Raw genomic sequence first — 18,361 nt, 5'->3', positions numbered from 1 at the left:
TTCTTTTTTTTTTTTTTTTTTTTCAAACTAACCATTGAATATGTTTTCCTACATGTAAGTCCTATATATCCAATGATTGATTTTTTTTTTTTTTTTTTTTAAGAAAATCATTGGAGTTGTCCAAAAATTATATAGAAGTTGTAAACGTATAGTATGATACCTCGTAAAATAAAGCCACTTCTATCATGAAAACTATTCAGCATCCCATTTTCAGTTGTGTTGTGTGCCTATCTAGTGCCAAACAAAAATATGGGTTCCCCGGCCATAATAGAGAAGCCCCATGCAGTTTGCATCCCTTTCCCAGCTCAAGGCCACATAAACCCCATGCTCAAGACGGCCAAAATCCTCCTCTACGTACAGAGGCTTTCATATCACTTTTATTAACACTGAGTTCAACCACAAACGCCTTCTCAAATCCCAAGGTCCCAACTCTCTCAACGGCCTCCCTTCCTTTCGATTCGAAACCATTCCCGACGGCCTTCCCGAGTCCGACGTCGATGCCACCCAAGACATAGCATCCATATGCGACTCTACAAGAAAACATTTTTTAGCTCCCTTCAGAAACCTTCTTTCAAAACTGAACGACACGTACATCTTCATCCAATGTCCCTCCAGTCACTTGCATAGTTTCCGATGGAGCCATGAGCTTCACTCTAGAGGCAGCAACAAAACTGGGCATCCCTGAGGTTCTTTTCTGGACAACCAGTGCATGTGGCTTCATGGGCAACGTTCAATATCGTCGTCTCATTGAGATGGGTCTGACACCACTCAAAGGTACTAATCCACCAATCAGAACTATAAATACCCCTCCCATGACCCTTTAAGCTCTCAAATTCGGTTTCCGCTAGTTCCAAAGCATTATTTAGTAAGAGTGGGAGAATGATTTGAAGAGAGAAAATGAGCTCTCTTAGTTCTTGTTCTTCATTCTTGTTCTTCAAATATTCCTATCCTAACTCATTTCTTACATTGTTGTTATGCTATTTAGCTAGTTTTCGTGCCCTAACTTATGATTTTATATTTCTAGTTAGTTTTTGATTTTAATACTTGATTAGTGTTGGATTAGTTATTTGATGAAGTTTGACATATCAAGTTCTGCATGGATGTGTTATTGTAGCTTAGAACTCTGTTAGGAATCATATTAAGACCTTAGGACCTGCTTAGAAGTGGTTTGGTTGGGTTTTGGTTAAAAAATGGGTTTATGCCCATCACCGAACGTTTGATGTCGAGACTGAATGTTCGACTCTTCTATCTAAATGTTTGACCTTTAGGCAGTGAACCTATTTTGGACATATTTAGGATTTAGAGCTTGTTTTGCTCAAGATTAAAACTGATGATATGTATTTTCGCAGATTTCAAGGTTGTGGGGCCTTGGGAGGTTTTTACGGAGGAGCTTTACGATGTAGGTGAGTAAAAAACTCACATGGATGCTTATTATTATTTTTTCCGTATAGCATGATTATTTTATGATCATGCATATTTATAACTCACATGAAATACATTTTTTATTACTGTGAACTCTATTTTATGAAATTGAGTAATAAACAACAAAATAATGAAAATAATGAATTTATAAAAGCATGCATGTAAAAGACTGTAAATATTAAATTGTATCATATGACACAGTATACCGGTAGGTGCAGGATAACGGTCATGTGCTTACTATTGTATATGTTAACTTTATGGTCAAATATTTATTTTTATGTTTGACCCTCGATCCAATCACTACAATATATATATATATATATATATATATATATATATATATATATAATGTCGTTTTTTTAATGTTGTTTTAGGCTATATAAACGGCACTAAACAATTAGTGCCGTTTAATTAATGCTGCTTTTCAAACGACATTAATGTAATGGTTTTGAATTAATTTCCTATCACTTAGGACGCAAACGGCACCAATTTTATAATTTGTGCCGCTTGTAAATAAATGACATAAATTTATGTCATTTGCACAGTAAGCAACAATAAATTTAATGTCGCTTACTGTGCAACAGCAACAATTTATGCCATTTTTATATTAAACGACATCAACTTTGTAATTTGTGCCACTTGCAAATAAACAGCATAAATTTATGCCATTTACATAGTAAGCGGCATTAAAGTTAATGTTGTTTATTGTGGAAACGGCAACAATTTATGCCCTTTTTATATTAAATGACACCAATTTTGTAATTTGTGCCGCTTCGAGATAAACGGCATAAATTTATGCCGTTTGCACAGTAAACGGCATTAAATATATGGTTTAGTGCCGTTTGAGTGATACAATATTAAAAGAAACGGCATTAAATGTAAATTTTTTTTTTTTTGGTAGTGAATTGTTGTTAGTAGTAATACGAACTATATTGAAATTCTAACACAAACACACATACAGAGAGATAGAGAGATTTGATAGGTCCTAAATGGGCCCAATATGGACTTTACCCGAGGCCCACACATGAAAGGAGCCCTGCGACACGCATACTCTAACACTCACAACTTACAGGCTCAGAAGGGTTGCCAAGCTCAAAGGCCCAACTAGCAATCAAAGTGCTTGACCCAACCAACTTCACATGAACCCCAAGAAGGTGGGTAAGAGGAATCCACTGAAAGACCATCCACATCAGGGCCCAAGGAGAGCGCAAGAGGAGCCCTTCAGGGCCAGAGCTTAGGAAAGACCTAGGGAGCTAGAGACTTAATATAAATCCCTCCCCCTTCTCTCTCTCTTCTCTCTCTCTCTCTCTCTCTCTCTCTCTCCCCCAATGATTAGGCACACTGACTTGGGAGTCAGAGTGCTTCCGATCGAAGGGCCGGAGATTTGCTGATAATATCTGCTTCATCTTTCAAAGAGGAGTTGACGCACCATTAGGCAGAAGAGCCACCCAATCTGTGTGTGACAAATTCTGAAATCTAACAAGAATATGTATTCATATAAGTTCCTCCCCTACACCAAAAACTATTGTTCAGCCCACGCAATATATACTTGAAATGTTAGAGTGTATTAGGGGATTTGATTTCAGAGATTTATTGTAATTATTGTTATTTCTTATATATCGGATTTAATGGTAATTAATCAAATTTGATTGATTTGATTGTAATCAGATTTGATTACCATACTTATCTACCCAGATTTAACGGTAATCAGATCACTATGGGTTGGCGGTCATACAGTGATCTTCTTTTAGAGATTTCAATTTCCTTTCTTTTGGTACACCACAAGCTCTTCGAGTTATTGATTTTGAATATTAGGGTTTTTGAGGCCAATCAAAGATTTATCCGCGCAGATTCAATCTAGTTTCCAAGCCTTCTACAACCACCATGAGCTATCCGGCATCCTCTAATGCTTCGACGAACACTCTATCATCGATCTCTGCAGTACCAGCTGAAGCTCCTGTACTGGCCATGAATGGTGCCCGGCTTTGCTGTTGCAGTACTCTCGATATTTTGATCTACTGTTATATTTTTTAATTAAGGGGGAAAAAAAATGGTAAGTAGGAAAGAAAATTGGGTTGAAAAAGAAAAAATAAATAAAGAGTCCCTTTGAGCAGAAAATGCTAAAATTAATGTTGTCAACTTTGGGCAGCTTTTCAGATAGCAACGCCGGAATGATCAAACTTCGCCAAGTTAGAATCACTTTATTTAATGAATCGGGTCAGAGCTTCTAAACGTCCATATTATTAAAAGAAATTGTAATTAACTAAACTTAACTTGCACGAGCTTCTAAACGTCCATATGATATTAGGAGTATTTTGTTATCAATATTATGGATTAAATTATACCTTCTCGGAAGCAGTCCGCTCACATGCATGGCGATTAGGACCGGGGCAGTGAATCCAAATTGATCAGCGTCACTGGTGATTTCATATGTAGCAAATATATAGTCGTTGATTAAATTAGGTATATTATATTGCTTTTTACATAGTTTCCTCTTTTACCCAAGAGATTGAACTCCTTTAATTTCTAAGATCGCTCAAGTGCAATGGACACAGTGCCTCCATTTTCAGGGTCGGTAATGGCAAAATTAAACAATTAAGCTGGAGGCGTAATTGACCGTCTCTTCAGCTGTGAATTGAAGTTATATATATATAATATTAATAATAGAAGAAATAAAGCATTTTATAGGTCAAAACACAATCCGAGGAATTGAAAGGTGTTCACACCTCGTTCTTGCTCTATAAAAGAAAGCCACTTACTATCATGAAAACTATCAAGCATCCCATTAATTTTCAGTTGTGTTGTGTGCCTGTATATCTAGTGCGAAACAACAATATGGGTTCAACGGCCATAATAGAGACGCCCCATGCAGTTTGTATCCCCTTCCCAGCTCAAGGCCACATAAACCCCATGCTCAAGATGGCCAAAATCCTCCACTACAGAGGCTTTCATATCACATTTGTCAACACTGAGTTCAATCATAAACGCATCCTCAAATCCCGAGGTCCCAACTCTCTCGACGGCCTCCCCTCCTTCCGATTCGAAACCATTCCCGACGGCCTTCCCGAGTCCCACGTCGAAGCCACCCAAGACGTACCATCCCTATGCGACTCTACAAGAAAACTTTGCTTAGCTCCCTTTAGAAACCTTCTTTCGAAACTGAACGACAAATCTTCATCCAATGTCCCTCCAGTCACTTGCATAGTTTCCGATGGAATCATGAGCTTCACTCTAGACGCAGCAGCAGAATTGGGCATCCCTGACGTTCTTTTCTGGACAGCCAGTGCATGTGGGTTCATGGCCTACGTTCAATATCGCCGTCTCATTGAGATGGGTCTAACACCACTCAAAGGTACTTCCACCAATCAGAACTAACTTGGTCTGTTTCATTGTTCTTGCCATTTATTTGGGATCGATATTATAGTGCTAAATTGTTCTCATGGCTTAACTTGCAAGTTTCTTTCTTTGTTGCATGTGCAGATGCGAGCTATTTAACAAATGGGTATTTAGATACGGTCATCGATTGGATTCCAGGTATGAAAGGTATTCGCCTGAGGGATCTTCCGAGCTTCATTAGAACCACAGACCCAAATGATATTATGCTTGATTTTCCAATGGTTGAAAGCGAGAGAGCTCAAAAAGCTTCAGCTCTCATCTTCAATACGTTTGATGCCTTAGAGCATGAGGTGTTAGACGCACTTTCATCCATGTTTCCTCCTATTTACTCCATTGGTCCCCTGCAACTTCTCCTAAATCAGATCCCGGCTAGTGATCATAAATCGATTGGCTCAAACCTATGGAAAGAAGAAGATGGGTGTCTCGAATGGCTAGACAAAAAAGTAGCCAACTCCGTTGTTTATGTGAATTTCGGAAGCGTAGCGGTGATGACAAGCGACCAATTAATCGAGTTTGCTTGGGGGCTTGCAAATAGCAACCAAACATTCTTGTGGATAATAAGGCCCGATCTTGTGGACGGTGATTCGGCCGTTCTTCCACCGGAATTCTTAGAAGAGACCAAAGAAAGGGGTCTATTGGCAAGTTGGTGCCCTCAAGAGCAAGTTCTTAGCCATCCATCCATTGGAGGGTTCTTAACGCACAGTGGGTGGAATTCCACGATTGAAAGCGTGTGCGGTGGAGTGCCAATTATCTCTTGGCCGTTCTTCGCCGAGCAGCAAACCAATTGTCGGTACTCTTGCAATGAGTGGGGCATAGGCATGGAGATTGACGGTGGTGGAAAGAGAGGAGAAATAGAGAGCCTTGTGAGAGAGCTGATGGTGGGAGAGAAGGGGAAAGAGTTGAAGAAGAAAGCTGTAGCGTGGACGAAGTTGGCAGAGGAGGCCACCAGTAGGCCTACTGGGTCATCTTACGTGAATATGGACAAAATGATTAATGAAGTTCTTCTTTCTGAAAGAGATTAGGTTATGTTGGATTGATTATAAAAGGTTGTTTATATTGAGTAAGCTTAATTATAGAGCCTGTTGTTAATATGTGTCCTGAACAATCTTATGTACGACAAATTTGTCATATTAATTCTTCAATTTTTTCGGGGATATTTATGTAGGCTTATCTTTTAGTAGTTATAACCAACTTTCTTGTTTTTTTTTTTACCTGAAAAGAGTTTTTGTATTCATAACTCAACAAGCTTGCTCAGCTAGCACAATAGCTTGGATTGGGGAAGGACATTCACCCATCCATACTTGTTCAAAAGGAAGAGCCAAAGCCAGCTTAGCCATATTGTGGGCTGCTTGGTTATCATCCCATGGCCACCTTATGTGCCTAAACTCAACAAAAGAAATGCTAGAAAGATGTGACTTCGTATCCTCAACCAATTGGCCATAATCGCTCCTTCAAGGTTCTAACCTTAACTTTCGGGAAGAGTGTAATACCTTTAAATGTTATATAGGATTAATTGAATTTTGGCATGATTAATGAATTTGATAAAGTTTGTTAGTGATTGTTTGAAGTAAAAATTTTGATTTTTGGTCTTAGCCGAACATTAGAATTGAAGTGAGATAGTCGAACGTCAAGCATTAAATATCATCTACGACAAGTTTGCCATATTAAGAAATCCACAAAAACTTGCCTTATTTGGATGGTCCTTGTCAGTTATTGGACTTTAATTTGTAAAAATATTTTGAATTTTGCTAGTTGTAGGCGGTCTCAACAGTGTTGTTGGACAGCTTAAGCGATGGCGGCTTGGTATGCAGTGTCACTTGGCAGAGAAATTTGGGGAGGGGGGGAGGGGAGAAATGCATCCTTCTTGAGGGAGATTCATTGGAAGTGGTCATGGCTTCACGGAAGACGAGTTCCTGCAACCGGTTTTTTGGCCGGCCAATGACATGCATCATAGATAGCTTCTCTTATTTTTTTATCTGTTGATGTATCGCATGTTAGGTGAGATGCTAATAAGATAGTTTTATGTGTTGGCTAAATGTGCAATTTCTCAAATGCTAGACAAGGTATGAATAGAGGAGTATCTGCAGAGACAAGAGAAAGAAAGAAAAGAATTTTTCTTTTTGTATAGTTAGTTTGTTAAAGTTAAGTTAGTCTTTCTGTTATTCCTGCTGTACAGATAGTTTAGTTTTCTGGCTTGTGTTACTCAGCCTATATATATATTTGTATCTTGAAACAATTTTGTAATTACCTAATTCATTTTTTTCAATCAAAGAGTTCTTTCTCTTTAACACTTTCTCTGTTTCTCTCTATACTTGACAAGGAGTGTCACCCTTAATTTATTCATATCATTGTGTTGGGCAGGTGTGTAGCTTCGCTTTTGGAGTAATGAGAATATCATTCTTTTCCAAAGAAGAGGAAGAAGAAGAAGAAGAAGAAGAAGAAAAGAAGCCTCTCCACAGAATTTTTTATTTTTTTTTGAATGAAAATTTTTTACTAGTGAAACAATCGTGGAAAATAATACAAAATAAACACAATCAGCTACAAACAAGCACGGTCAAGTATGGATTTTTTTCTTTTTTTTATATATATATTTTTTTCAAGTTGGTCGGCCCACCTGACGTTAATTACTTGACCCACAGATCGAAGCTGCAATCGACATGATTGAATCCATATTTGACCCTTCTTTTAGGATTTGTCAAGCCTGCCAAATCATCTTAGGCCAGTCAAGGCTTCTTTTTTCTTCTTCTTTTTTTTTTTTTTTTTTTTTTTTTTTTGATTTTTTGATTTTTTTCTTTTTTCTTAAAAAAAAGAAGAAGAAGCAATTCTTTGATATTACTTGATGTAGCCAGCTTGGTAGCGGATTAAATGAAAGTTTGAGAATCGATGTACCGGACAAAAGAAACAAGAATTTGAAATTTAATTAATTGGAGATTTGCCATATATTCTCTTCATATTTTTCTTTTCATTCTCCCATTTTGAAAATCATTAGATCTCTATGGCCTATATGAGGGACTTACATAAAGGCCACAAATTCAATAATAATTTTTAAAAGTGAAAGAATGGGAGAAGGACGGGAGGAGAAATAGATCATTTCTCAAATATAAACCTAATATAATTAGAAAACCTTTAAAAGTACTCAATTTTTTTTTCATAAATGTGGATTGATTATTGTAAATTTAGGAATTTGTTGAAGATTGAATTACCCTAAGTAAATGGATTTGATTAGGATTATATTGGATTTGAATAAATTCAAAATAAATCCTAAGTTCTATAAATAGATCCTTTTGTACACAATCATATCAAGCAATAAAATTACAATATAAAAAATCACCATTAACGGTCCAAAATTTTTCATCGGGAATTCAGATTTTAGACGATTTTGGTCAAACTGTCCGGAATTCTAGATGGTTTTATCCAAACCATCCAGAATTACTAATTTTTTTTTTTATATTATTTTCATTAATAATATAATGATATTATTTTTATTTTAGTCCAGAATTAATAATTAATTCTATAAAATTTAATTATAAATTTGCTCTTTTTGATTTGCTCTGTTTCATGTTGGTTTCATGTTCGCATAACTCCGACCACGTTCAGATGAATCCATCACAAGCATAGGCCTCCAATCACTGTCTACTATTTGAATAATGTTGTTCTTCCAGAGCAGATTGATATGCGCAAATAATCTGCTAAAAGATCATCCTGAAACCAAATTAAAAGAAGTCAAAGAGATAAAAGGAAAATAACAATCAAACCGGCCATATATGAATCCACCAAAAAGGTCTCGCTTTCTAACTTTTTTAACTTGGGTTGCCAGGAGTTGTGCATACAAAATATTGACACAGATTGAAGCAGATCCAGTAAAACACAACAAAGCAGATCAACATTGGCACATGCAGTAAACAAAGACTACTTAGAACAACATTAAACAAAGCAGATCTACAACAATATACATCGGCCGACGACAAAGAAAGAGAGAGAAAGAGAGAACCGGCTGAAAATCTGTCAACCCACGCCAACCCACGCACACAGGCCGGCGACAGAGAAAGAGAGAGGAAGAGAGAATCGGTTAGAATACTGGATCTCTCTTTGTATCTGGCCAGAGAGAGAGTTCAAGCTTGGGGGTTTCCCTAATGACCTCACTAGATCTGGCCGAAAACCCACACACACTGGCATGGGTTTGACAGATCCAGCACTCTCTCCCGTCATCTAGATCTCGTCGCCTATCGAGAGAGAGAGAGAGAGAGAGAGAGAGAGAGTGGTTCAGCCTTATGTTAAAAAAAACAAATTTTTTTAAAAAAAACTCTAAATTGGAAACGGTTTCAATGAAACCGTCTGTAAATTTCCTAATTAAAACCGTCTGAAAATTTACAGACGATTTCATTAAAACTGTCTGAAAAAAAAAAAAAAAAAAAAAAAAAAAAAAAAAAGAAAAAAAAGTGAGGGTTCTATCCAATTGGTGGACGTAGTAAAATTTTTACTTCTCTTTTCTAAATTAATTATTGAATCTATATGACCTACAAAAACTCACATGTAAGTCATATAGATCCAATTATATATTAATAAATTTAGAAACAAGATATATAAAAATATATATAAAAAAAAAAAAAAGTACATATAACATGTATCATATAACATATATCAAGAATGAGAAAGATCCTTCCTTGTAACATTTTTTTTATTCAATTATTAAAAAAAAAAAAAAAAAAAATTCGCTTTATACTTCACTTTTCCTTAGTCGGGTTAGTTTTTTTTTCTGTTAATATACAAATTTGACAGGTGAGTAGGTGATTCAGAAGATAAAAATACATAATTTAATTAAATAGATTATTGCATAAGAATATTCCCAAAGACGACAAACGGATATTTGTTGGAACAACTGGCTGTATGCAAACTTAGCTCAAAGAAAAGCTAAGCGAAGAATCCTTCTCGGAAATATCATCAGGGCGCGCAGGTCACTTTCATTTGAATTAATATCAATTACAAATTTACAAACGCCATTGGGATGCTGAGTTCGTGGGTATTGAAACTGACCTGTAGCTCTAGATGATAAACAACTCCAATGATGCAATTGCATGCGCATAATGGTCCAAGACGTGCTTCTTCTTTCTTTTTTTCTCTTTTCCTAATCATACGATTAATTCGGTTCAGATAAATTCCGGCAATATGTGCTTTGAAGGCATGATTATCATCTTCATCAATGCTTTCAATCTCCTCAACGTTGTTGTTATAATTTGAGTGAAGATACAATTGCATCTGAGTGGCTACTTTAGCCCAAAAAAATGGTGATCTGTTACCATGCTAACAAAATTTGGTGAGAAGTGAGACACATTAAAAATAAATAAATAGATAATTTTATTTTACTCTTGATAAGACATGCAAATGACTTTGAAATGCTGGTGCTTTGAAAAGGAAAAAATATTTAAATTGAATAATGAAAGTTGATAATTAAAATAGAGAGTGAGATGTAGGTAATTTAGAAAAGTTGGTAGATAAAATAAAAATGTAATTTTTTTTTTTTAATTTAAAATGAAGAAGAAATTTACTGCTCTTACTTCTTTTGTTACCAACACTGACATTTTCGTAGAGGATGACGAGTTAGTATAAATATCTAGGGGTAATTACCTTTTCCCCCCATCAACTACCAGTCATTGTCAACATGCCCCCATGAACTGACACATCGACCAAAAAAGAGCATCCAACTACCATCGTTACCCACTTTGCCCCCATCCGTCAAAAGATTCCGTTAACTTGGATGGAATATTCCATTTTTAGGCGTTAATTTTTGTTTAAAGACCAAAATGCCCTCTACAGTAATTAATAAAAAAAATATTAAAATTAATATATTTTTTTGTTTTTTTTAAAAAAAAAAACAAAAACAAAAATTAATCTAAGGGTGGCGCCCTTTTTCATTTTTTTTTTTAAATATTAATTTTAATATTTTTTTATTAATTACTGTAGAGGGCATTTTGGTCTTTGTGTGAATTAGACTGACGGATGGGGGCAAAGTGGGTAACGATGGTAGTTGGATGCTCTCTTTTGGTCGAGGTGTCAGTTCATGGGGGCATGTTGACAATGGCTGGTAGTTGATGGGGGGAAAAGGTAATTACCCCTCTGTAATGTCAACCACGTCAATATATCGATCTTTCTAATAAGCGAGTCCGGGAAAAGGTAATTACCCCTCTGTAATGTCAACCACGTCAATATATCGATCTTTCTAATAAGCGAGTCCATTTCATTTTAATATATATATATATATATATATATATATATTGGAGAAGTAAATTGAAAATATTTGAATTCAAATCAAAGGTATAGTGGGTTACAACTACTACGAAATAAATTCATTTTTTGTCGTTAAAAGAAAGAAAGGAATAGTTATCTTTTTTTTAACAGATAACATGAGTCACCATATATTACTGAAGAACGCCCGAAGACAATCACAGATAATAGAGGTACAAGACCCCATACACCCTAAGCCAGAAAAATCTGACTTAAAACAGCTATCTAAACAACACATAAGCATTATATGAATAACGTTTGAGCCACTCTTTACGTTTAAGCACAATCTAAACAAATAAAAATATAACTAATCTAGCTACTATGCCAACAAATAGTCCTATAACAATTGAGCATTACAAAGGCAGAATGTGAACAGAAAAACAAACAAAAAATCCAAACAGAAATCAAAGGAAACTGGCGTCGAGAAAAAGCTGTCACCGGAACTAGCGCGTGTAAACACGCGCCTTCACCGGGAATCTCCGTATGTAGCAAACAACCGCCAAAACCACTGATCTCCAACGATCGATCTCCATCATAGAAAGGCACGTGTCATGAAAGATTCAGCCGAATAACACAGATCTGGCTCTAAAAAAGACATCAAAAAAGCACAGCCAGAAAAACTCGCTGGAGACACACCAGAAAAGCCGCTCCCCAACACAGACGTCTCGTGTAGCCTTCTGCCAGGAAAACCAATAGAAAAAGCACAAGGAAAAACTAAAAAAACAACCTCCATAGCCCTGAAAGGACTAGGAGAAGATCAACCACCACCGGATCTAGTCCGGAGGAACAAAACTCCCTATAAGGGATAGGAGGTAAACCAAAGCAAAGAAAACATGAAAAACATAAAGGAAATGAGAGAGGAGAGGAGGGAAGAGAAGAGATCCTTCCCTCCTCCCTCACCAGCTGCACGAAGAAAAAGGATACCAAGAGAGAGAAGAGAGGTTTTGAGAGGGGCGGCGGCTAGGGTTTTGAGATTTTTTTGTTTGGCTTTTAAGTTTTTAAAGGAATAGTTATCTAAGTAATGAGTGTATTACAGACAAGAAAATGTGGAGTTGACCAGATCCAAAACATTAATAATTTACGAAGAAAAAGAAAACATAAAATAATTGTGAAATAAATTTTTATTTCTAATCTAATTTTCTTGTACAAAGAAAGTAGCCTAGTTATAGTTGAATGAGACCAAAGAATAAGAAAAATACCATAATTAGAGATTATACAATAATCATATTTACAATAATATCGAATAGTACCATAATTAGTGGGTGAATATTTTCGTAATATGCTGAGAATATTAAGAAAATATGATACCACAAATATGGCAAGTAACATATTCTAACATCTCCCCTCAAACTCTAGGGGTATAGCCAACTGGAGTTTTGAGATAAGATCACGTAGTCGTCCAGGTGGATGAGATTTTGTAAAAATGTTAGCAAGTTGATCTTCGGAGCATACTGAGTGGAGATGTAAAGTGTCATCTTGAAGATGATGTTTGAAGAAGTGACAGTCAATCTCGATATGTTTAGTGCGCTCGTGAAAAACATCATTGTGAGCAATCTGACTAGCACTCCGATTATCACAATGGATGGGAGAACAACCAGACGGAGAGACACCCATATCAGACAAGAGCCAAGACAACCAAAGAAGTTCAGAAGTAGTGTCAGCAAGTGCACGATATTCAGCTTCAGTACTAGTTCGAGCAACAACAGATTGTTTCTTACTCCGCCATAAAATTAAAGAAGTCCCAAGTAAGAAACCATAACTTGTGGTTGAGCGGCGATCCGTAAGATAACCAGCCCAATTAGCATCAGATTAGGCCAGGAGCTCAAGAGATGAATGAGAGGAGAAGTGAAGTCCCTGAAATAAAATGCCTTTGACATAACGCAGAATGAGAAGAATAGCAACATAATGAGTGGAGCGAGGAGCACTCATAAATTGACTCACCAAATGGATGGCATAGGAAATATCGGGTCATGTGACTGTGAGATAAATAAGACTACCCATTAACTGCCTATAGAGAGTAACATCTGATAAGGGCTCACCATCCGTAGCAAGAAGCTTAATATTGGTCTCAAGAGGACTACTGGTTGTTTTATTGTCTGTCAAACCAGCACAAGATAGTAGGTCAGACGCATATTTGGCTTGAGAGAGATAATACCCATCGCCACTTGAAGTAACCTCTAGTACAAGAAAATAGCTGAATGTTCCCAAATCCTTCATCTCGAAGTTTTGAACGAGGAAAGATTGTAGATCATGTATGCCTGAAATGTCATCACCAGCAATAATCATATCATCAACATAAAGAAGGATGAGAATAGTACTAGCATCAGCAGTTCGAAGAAAAAGAGTTGAGTCGTATAAAGCCTTATTGAGCAACCACAAAACTGAACTTGGCAAACTAAGCATGAGGAGCCTGCTTGAGACCATAAAGTGCTCGTCGAAGTCGGTAAACCTTGTTTGGCGAATAATGAAAGCCAGATGGAGGATGCATATAGACTTCTTCCGCAAGATCATTGTTGAGGAAGGCATTTTTAACATCCATCTGAAATAATTTCCAATGACGAACAGCAGCAACTGCAAGCAATGGTCTAATAGAGGTCAGTCTAGCAACAAAGGCAAAAGTCTCCTCGTAGTCAATATCATACTCCTGAACAAAACCTTTCGCAACAAGGCGAGCCTTATAGCGTTAGACAGATCCGTTTGCACGAGTCTTGATTTTTTAAACCCACTTACATCCCACCGCAAACTTTTCAGGAGACAAATCCACCAAGTCCCATGTATGGGTTTGGGAAATGGCATCTAGTTCATTAGACATAACTTTCTGCCATAAAGGGTCAACACTAGCCTCACGATAAGAGTGATGTTCGTGAAGAGTAGCAAGAGCTAAAAAAAAAGATAATCATGGAGATGAGTAGGAGGTGTTCTTTACTAAAGCGACGAGGTTCCTGTGAAGACTCTAGGATGCGTGATGTAGCAAGAGGATCATAGGATGTGTGATGTAGCAAGAGGATCATCAGTTGAATCAGACAAATTGGAAGCCGCCGGAGAAGGTTCGTCCAATGAGCTTAATGTGTTTGCAAAAGATTCAGGGAACAAGGTAATGGAAGGGTAAGTGAAAATAGGTGCATGAGTAGAGGAGGAAGGTGAAAACCGCATTTGCTCCACATGACTAGAGCTTTGAAGCCGTCGAGTGACGGGGTCATAGCAGCGATAACCCTTTTGAGTAATACAAGCGGGAGCGCCGTTCAAATTTGGTACATTCACGGACAGAAAGAGTGACAGAGCAAAGACAACCAAATATTTTAAGCAAAGAGAAGTTAGCTGTGCTCCCATATAAGCGCTCATAAGGAGTTTGGTTGTGGATAGTGGGTGAAAGAACATGATTAATCATGTAAATAGCAGTAAGAGCAGCTTCACCCCAAAAACGTTCAGTGAGTGAGGCAGAGATAAGTAGAGCTCTTACGGTGTTTAAAATGTGACAATGCTTGCGTTCTGCACGTCCATTTTGCTGAGAAGTGTAGGGGCAAGAACGATGAGAAAGGGTCCAATGTTGTTTTAAAAAAATTAGAGAAGATTTATAATTATATCCCATAGCATTATCTGAACGAAATTTTGATGATACGAGAAAATTGGGTTTGTACCATTTTATGAAAATTTTGATAAACTTGGGTGAGTTTAGAACAATGTTGTAATAAATATATCCAAGTATAACAAGAATAATCATCAATAAAAACAACAAAATAACGAGATCCCCCCTCAGTGGAAATAGGGGCAGGACCCTAAATATCAGAATGAACCAAATCAAAAGGTGCAGAAGACAAAGATGCACTTTTAGTAAAAGATAAATGTGTTTGTTTTCCAAGATGATAAGAAACACAATCAAAAGATTTTGAAGCAAATGATCCTAGATGACCTTGAGATGCTAAAAGTTGGACTCGCTGCTTGCGGTAGAGAGCCATGACCTAAATGAGAGTGTCATAATAGCTCAAAAAGATATCCAATCTTAGGCCGGTCCCAATTAACTGACCCGTCTGTGGATTCTGCACATCAACACCTTTGTTAGAAAATTTCAACTCCAGATTGAGTTCACAATGTTGGCCAACTGAAAGGAGATTTAATGATAACTTGGGAATTAGATATGCGTTATCAATAGATAAATGAGGCGAAGAGATGGAACCAGTGTGACTGACAGGTAGCTGAGAACCATCAGCGGTATAAATGACAACAAGCAGAGTTTATAATCCATTAATGTTTACATGAGGTGACAGATAAGGCTATAGAGGAGCAAGACAGAACCTGGTGAATCAATGCCTCAACATTAGTTGCAGTAAGAGCAGAAGACTGAGATGGATTTTCAGTAGAGGACTCGGGTGTAGAAAACTAGATGAAGCAACTGCAACTGCTCGTTGGAAAGGAGCTCACGACTAATTTCTGTTTTGGAGCTTGTAGCAATTAGAAGCAGAGTGGCCAGGCTTTTTGCAAAAGTTGCAAATTATCTTCTTAAACGACGATTGAGCTAGGAATCGTGCATGAGGGAATTTTGAGGCATTCTGAGGGGCAGCAGCTACGACCAGGCTAGGTGATTGCATTTGCATAGTAGAACGTCGAGTCTCTTTAGAAATAAGTTTTGCTACAGCAGCATTCAGTTTGGGAAGAGGAGTGCGGTGTAGGAGAGAAGCCTGAGTGTGTTCAAAATCCGCCTAAAGAGCCATCATGAAACGCATAAACTTTCAACGATCCCGATAGCTTGTGAATAATTTCACATCTTCAAAACACTTCAATTGGTCTGGCTCCTGACGCATCTGATAGAGTTTAGTTTCAAGTTGAAATTGTAGTGAGGCATCATCAGTACAATTGTATCACTTTGCCAGAAGGTCCCAAGTAGTTTTTGTATCCCTAAGCTTGGGAAGCAGATTGTGAATGGAAGGAACTAAGGTGTTGATGAACCAAGAAATAATCTTATAATTTATACTCTCCAATTCTTCAAGATGAATGGAAAATTTGTCGTCCTTTTCACCTTATAGTTTTGCGGGTGTAGCAATATATCCAGAAACATAGCGCCATAATTTTTTCCCACTCAAGAAAACTTTTATATTTTGAGCCCACATATTATAATTAGAACTAGGGGTGAGCATGGGGCGAGGCAGGGCGGGGCAGGGGGAGATTTTCCCCCCTTTTTGCCCCTGCCTCGCACCCTTGCGGGTTTAGGAAATGGCACCCGTAAACCACATGAAATCAGTGACATCTGTGCGGGGCGGGGGTGGTACGAGGCGTTGTGACGTGGGGTGGGGCGGGTTTTTGGTGATTCATCCAATGTGTGCGAGGTGGAGGAGCTGGCATTGCAGAATCAGCAATAGCAAGTGATGAAGGAGTGGAATTCTGAGAAGAAGTTGCTGGTTGTGCTGCTTGTGCAGAAGCTGCAGGAGCAGAAGGGGAATGCTCAAGGAGAGGTGATTGGGGAAGGAGCAGGGGGAGGATTTGTAGAATTTCAGACTAACTGTAGTGGACTATACCTTTTGGAAAGGTGCAATAGCAGGTGTTGGATGTCGTTCCATCAACATAGGTGAAGAAGCTGATCAAGAGCGATGATGTGTGCTATCACTGCTATGTGTGCCGTGTGGGGTGAACACTAAAGAACAGGGGAAGGGGAGGCTAAAGTAAAGAGAAGAGAAAAATGAAGAAGAAGTTGTGCAACGCTAGGTTAAAAGAAAAGGGAAGAGTCTAGAACTTAGGATTTTTTTTTTTCGTCTTACGGGGCGGGTCCCTGGGTTTTTTTAAAAACACCAACCCGCAAGCCCCCCCCCCCCCCCCCCCCCCCCCTCAACCCTGCACAGGTTGGGCAAAATCCAACTTGTACTCGCATATGAAACACTGAAAACCGTCTTAAGCGGGGCGGGGTGGGGCGGGGCTAACAAGTCCTGCTCACCCCTAATTAGAGCCATCTAAAATATTGTCAATGGGGCGAACAATATTGTCAACATTGGAAGACATTTTCTTTTCCCTTGGATTGGTTGGCCGTGTCGGAGTATTGTAAAAAAAAAAATACAACTAGGTAAAGGGGTCACAATGATCCCACTTAAAACACAATCTCCTTAGACAACAATGTTGTTGATTGACAAAACTTTCCTAGACATTGTATTTTATTTGAGAGAACCCCTTCTATACGGTAGTGGCAAAAAATAGTGGGTTTATGCCCACCAATAACCACTTGACACATCAACTAAAAGCAAAAAATTAAAATGTTGGTGAAGTAGCCAATCCCTCCCACAACTCTCTTCTGAAGTACCTCACGATTCCAAAAAAAAAAAAAAAAAAATCCCACTGCCCAAATCACGTCCGTCGTCTGCCCGTCAGTCGGCTCGTTGGTCCGCCCCAAATCACTGCACGTCCGCCTGGACTGAACCACGCATCCCATTCGTCCGTCCTCCCTAAATCCGTCCGTTCGCCCCAAATCTGCTTGTCCACCCCAAATCACCATCTGTGGAAGATCAGAAGATCTTGAACGCCAGAAATTGCACTTGAGGTTCGACTAATCTGGACTCAGTTTTATCTATTTTGTATTTCTTTTCTTAGTTTATCAATGCCCTGTTTGGTTGCCGACAACCAAAAAATATGAGTTGTGCTTGGTCCTTATTCATGTGTACAAGAATTTTTTCATAAGGTTTTGTATAATCTAAAGGAAACGAAAATGCAAATTGCACACAAGGTGTATGATGAAATGCCTCAAGCACTTTTTTATAAGATTCCTTTTCAAATGAAATTAGATAGTATATGGAATCAAAATAAGCTTAATTGTGCCAATCTAAACATCTATGATAAATAGCTCCAACCCATTTTAAACCTGGCATTCTCTTTTCCTTCATTTTAAGAGAGTACATGTATCTCATGTATCAGTGTCTAAAAATGAGAGGAAATTGGTAGTTTTTAATTTAGAGGATGCTAATTCATCTTGTAATTAAATTAAACCAGCCAAAACATCTCACAAATAAACAATATTGTTTATAAATAAAATCCATTAATTAGTAATGCTTTCAACAACAACATGAGTCGTTGATTCAACACAAACATATTAGTATTGCTACTGCAGATTGTGTTGTTTATAACAATGTTTGATGTAGGGAATGCCAAATACAAGAAAGCACGTGTAGAAATTTATAACCTATTGTGTTAATTTTTTTATAACACAAACATTTTGTGTTATATAGTTGCTGTCAATAAAGCTTTTATTCACCCAAAAAGAAAAATGTTGGATGTGATGCTAGAA

General features: G+C 37.7%; 1 protein-coding gene across 1 annotated transcript; it reads left to right on the top strand.

Moving 5' to 3' along the window:
- The first annotated feature begins 4,184 nt into the window (after positions 1 to 4,184).
- LOC133870848 (7-deoxyloganetin glucosyltransferase-like) lies at positions 4,185 to 6,009 on the top strand. Its single transcript, XM_062308090.1, has 2 exons — positions 4,185 to 4,774; positions 4,903 to 6,009. The coding sequence occupies exons 1-2, from the start codon at positions 4,186 to 4,188 to the stop codon at positions 5,838 to 5,840; spliced, it is 1,527 nt and encodes a 508-aa protein (XP_062164074.1). The 5' UTR covers position 4,185; the 3' UTR covers positions 5,841 to 6,009.
- Positions 6,010 to 18,361: the final 12,352 nt, after the last annotated feature.

Source organism: Alnus glutinosa, chromosome 6 (assembly GCF_958979055.1).
Source record: "Alnus glutinosa chromosome 6, dhAlnGlut1.1, whole genome shotgun sequence".
Classification (NCBI taxonomy): domain Eukaryota; kingdom Viridiplantae; phylum Streptophyta; class Magnoliopsida; order Fagales; family Betulaceae; genus Alnus; species Alnus glutinosa.
Note: the sequence above shows the minus strand (reverse complement) of the source record. Positions and strands in the feature narration are given on the sequence as shown.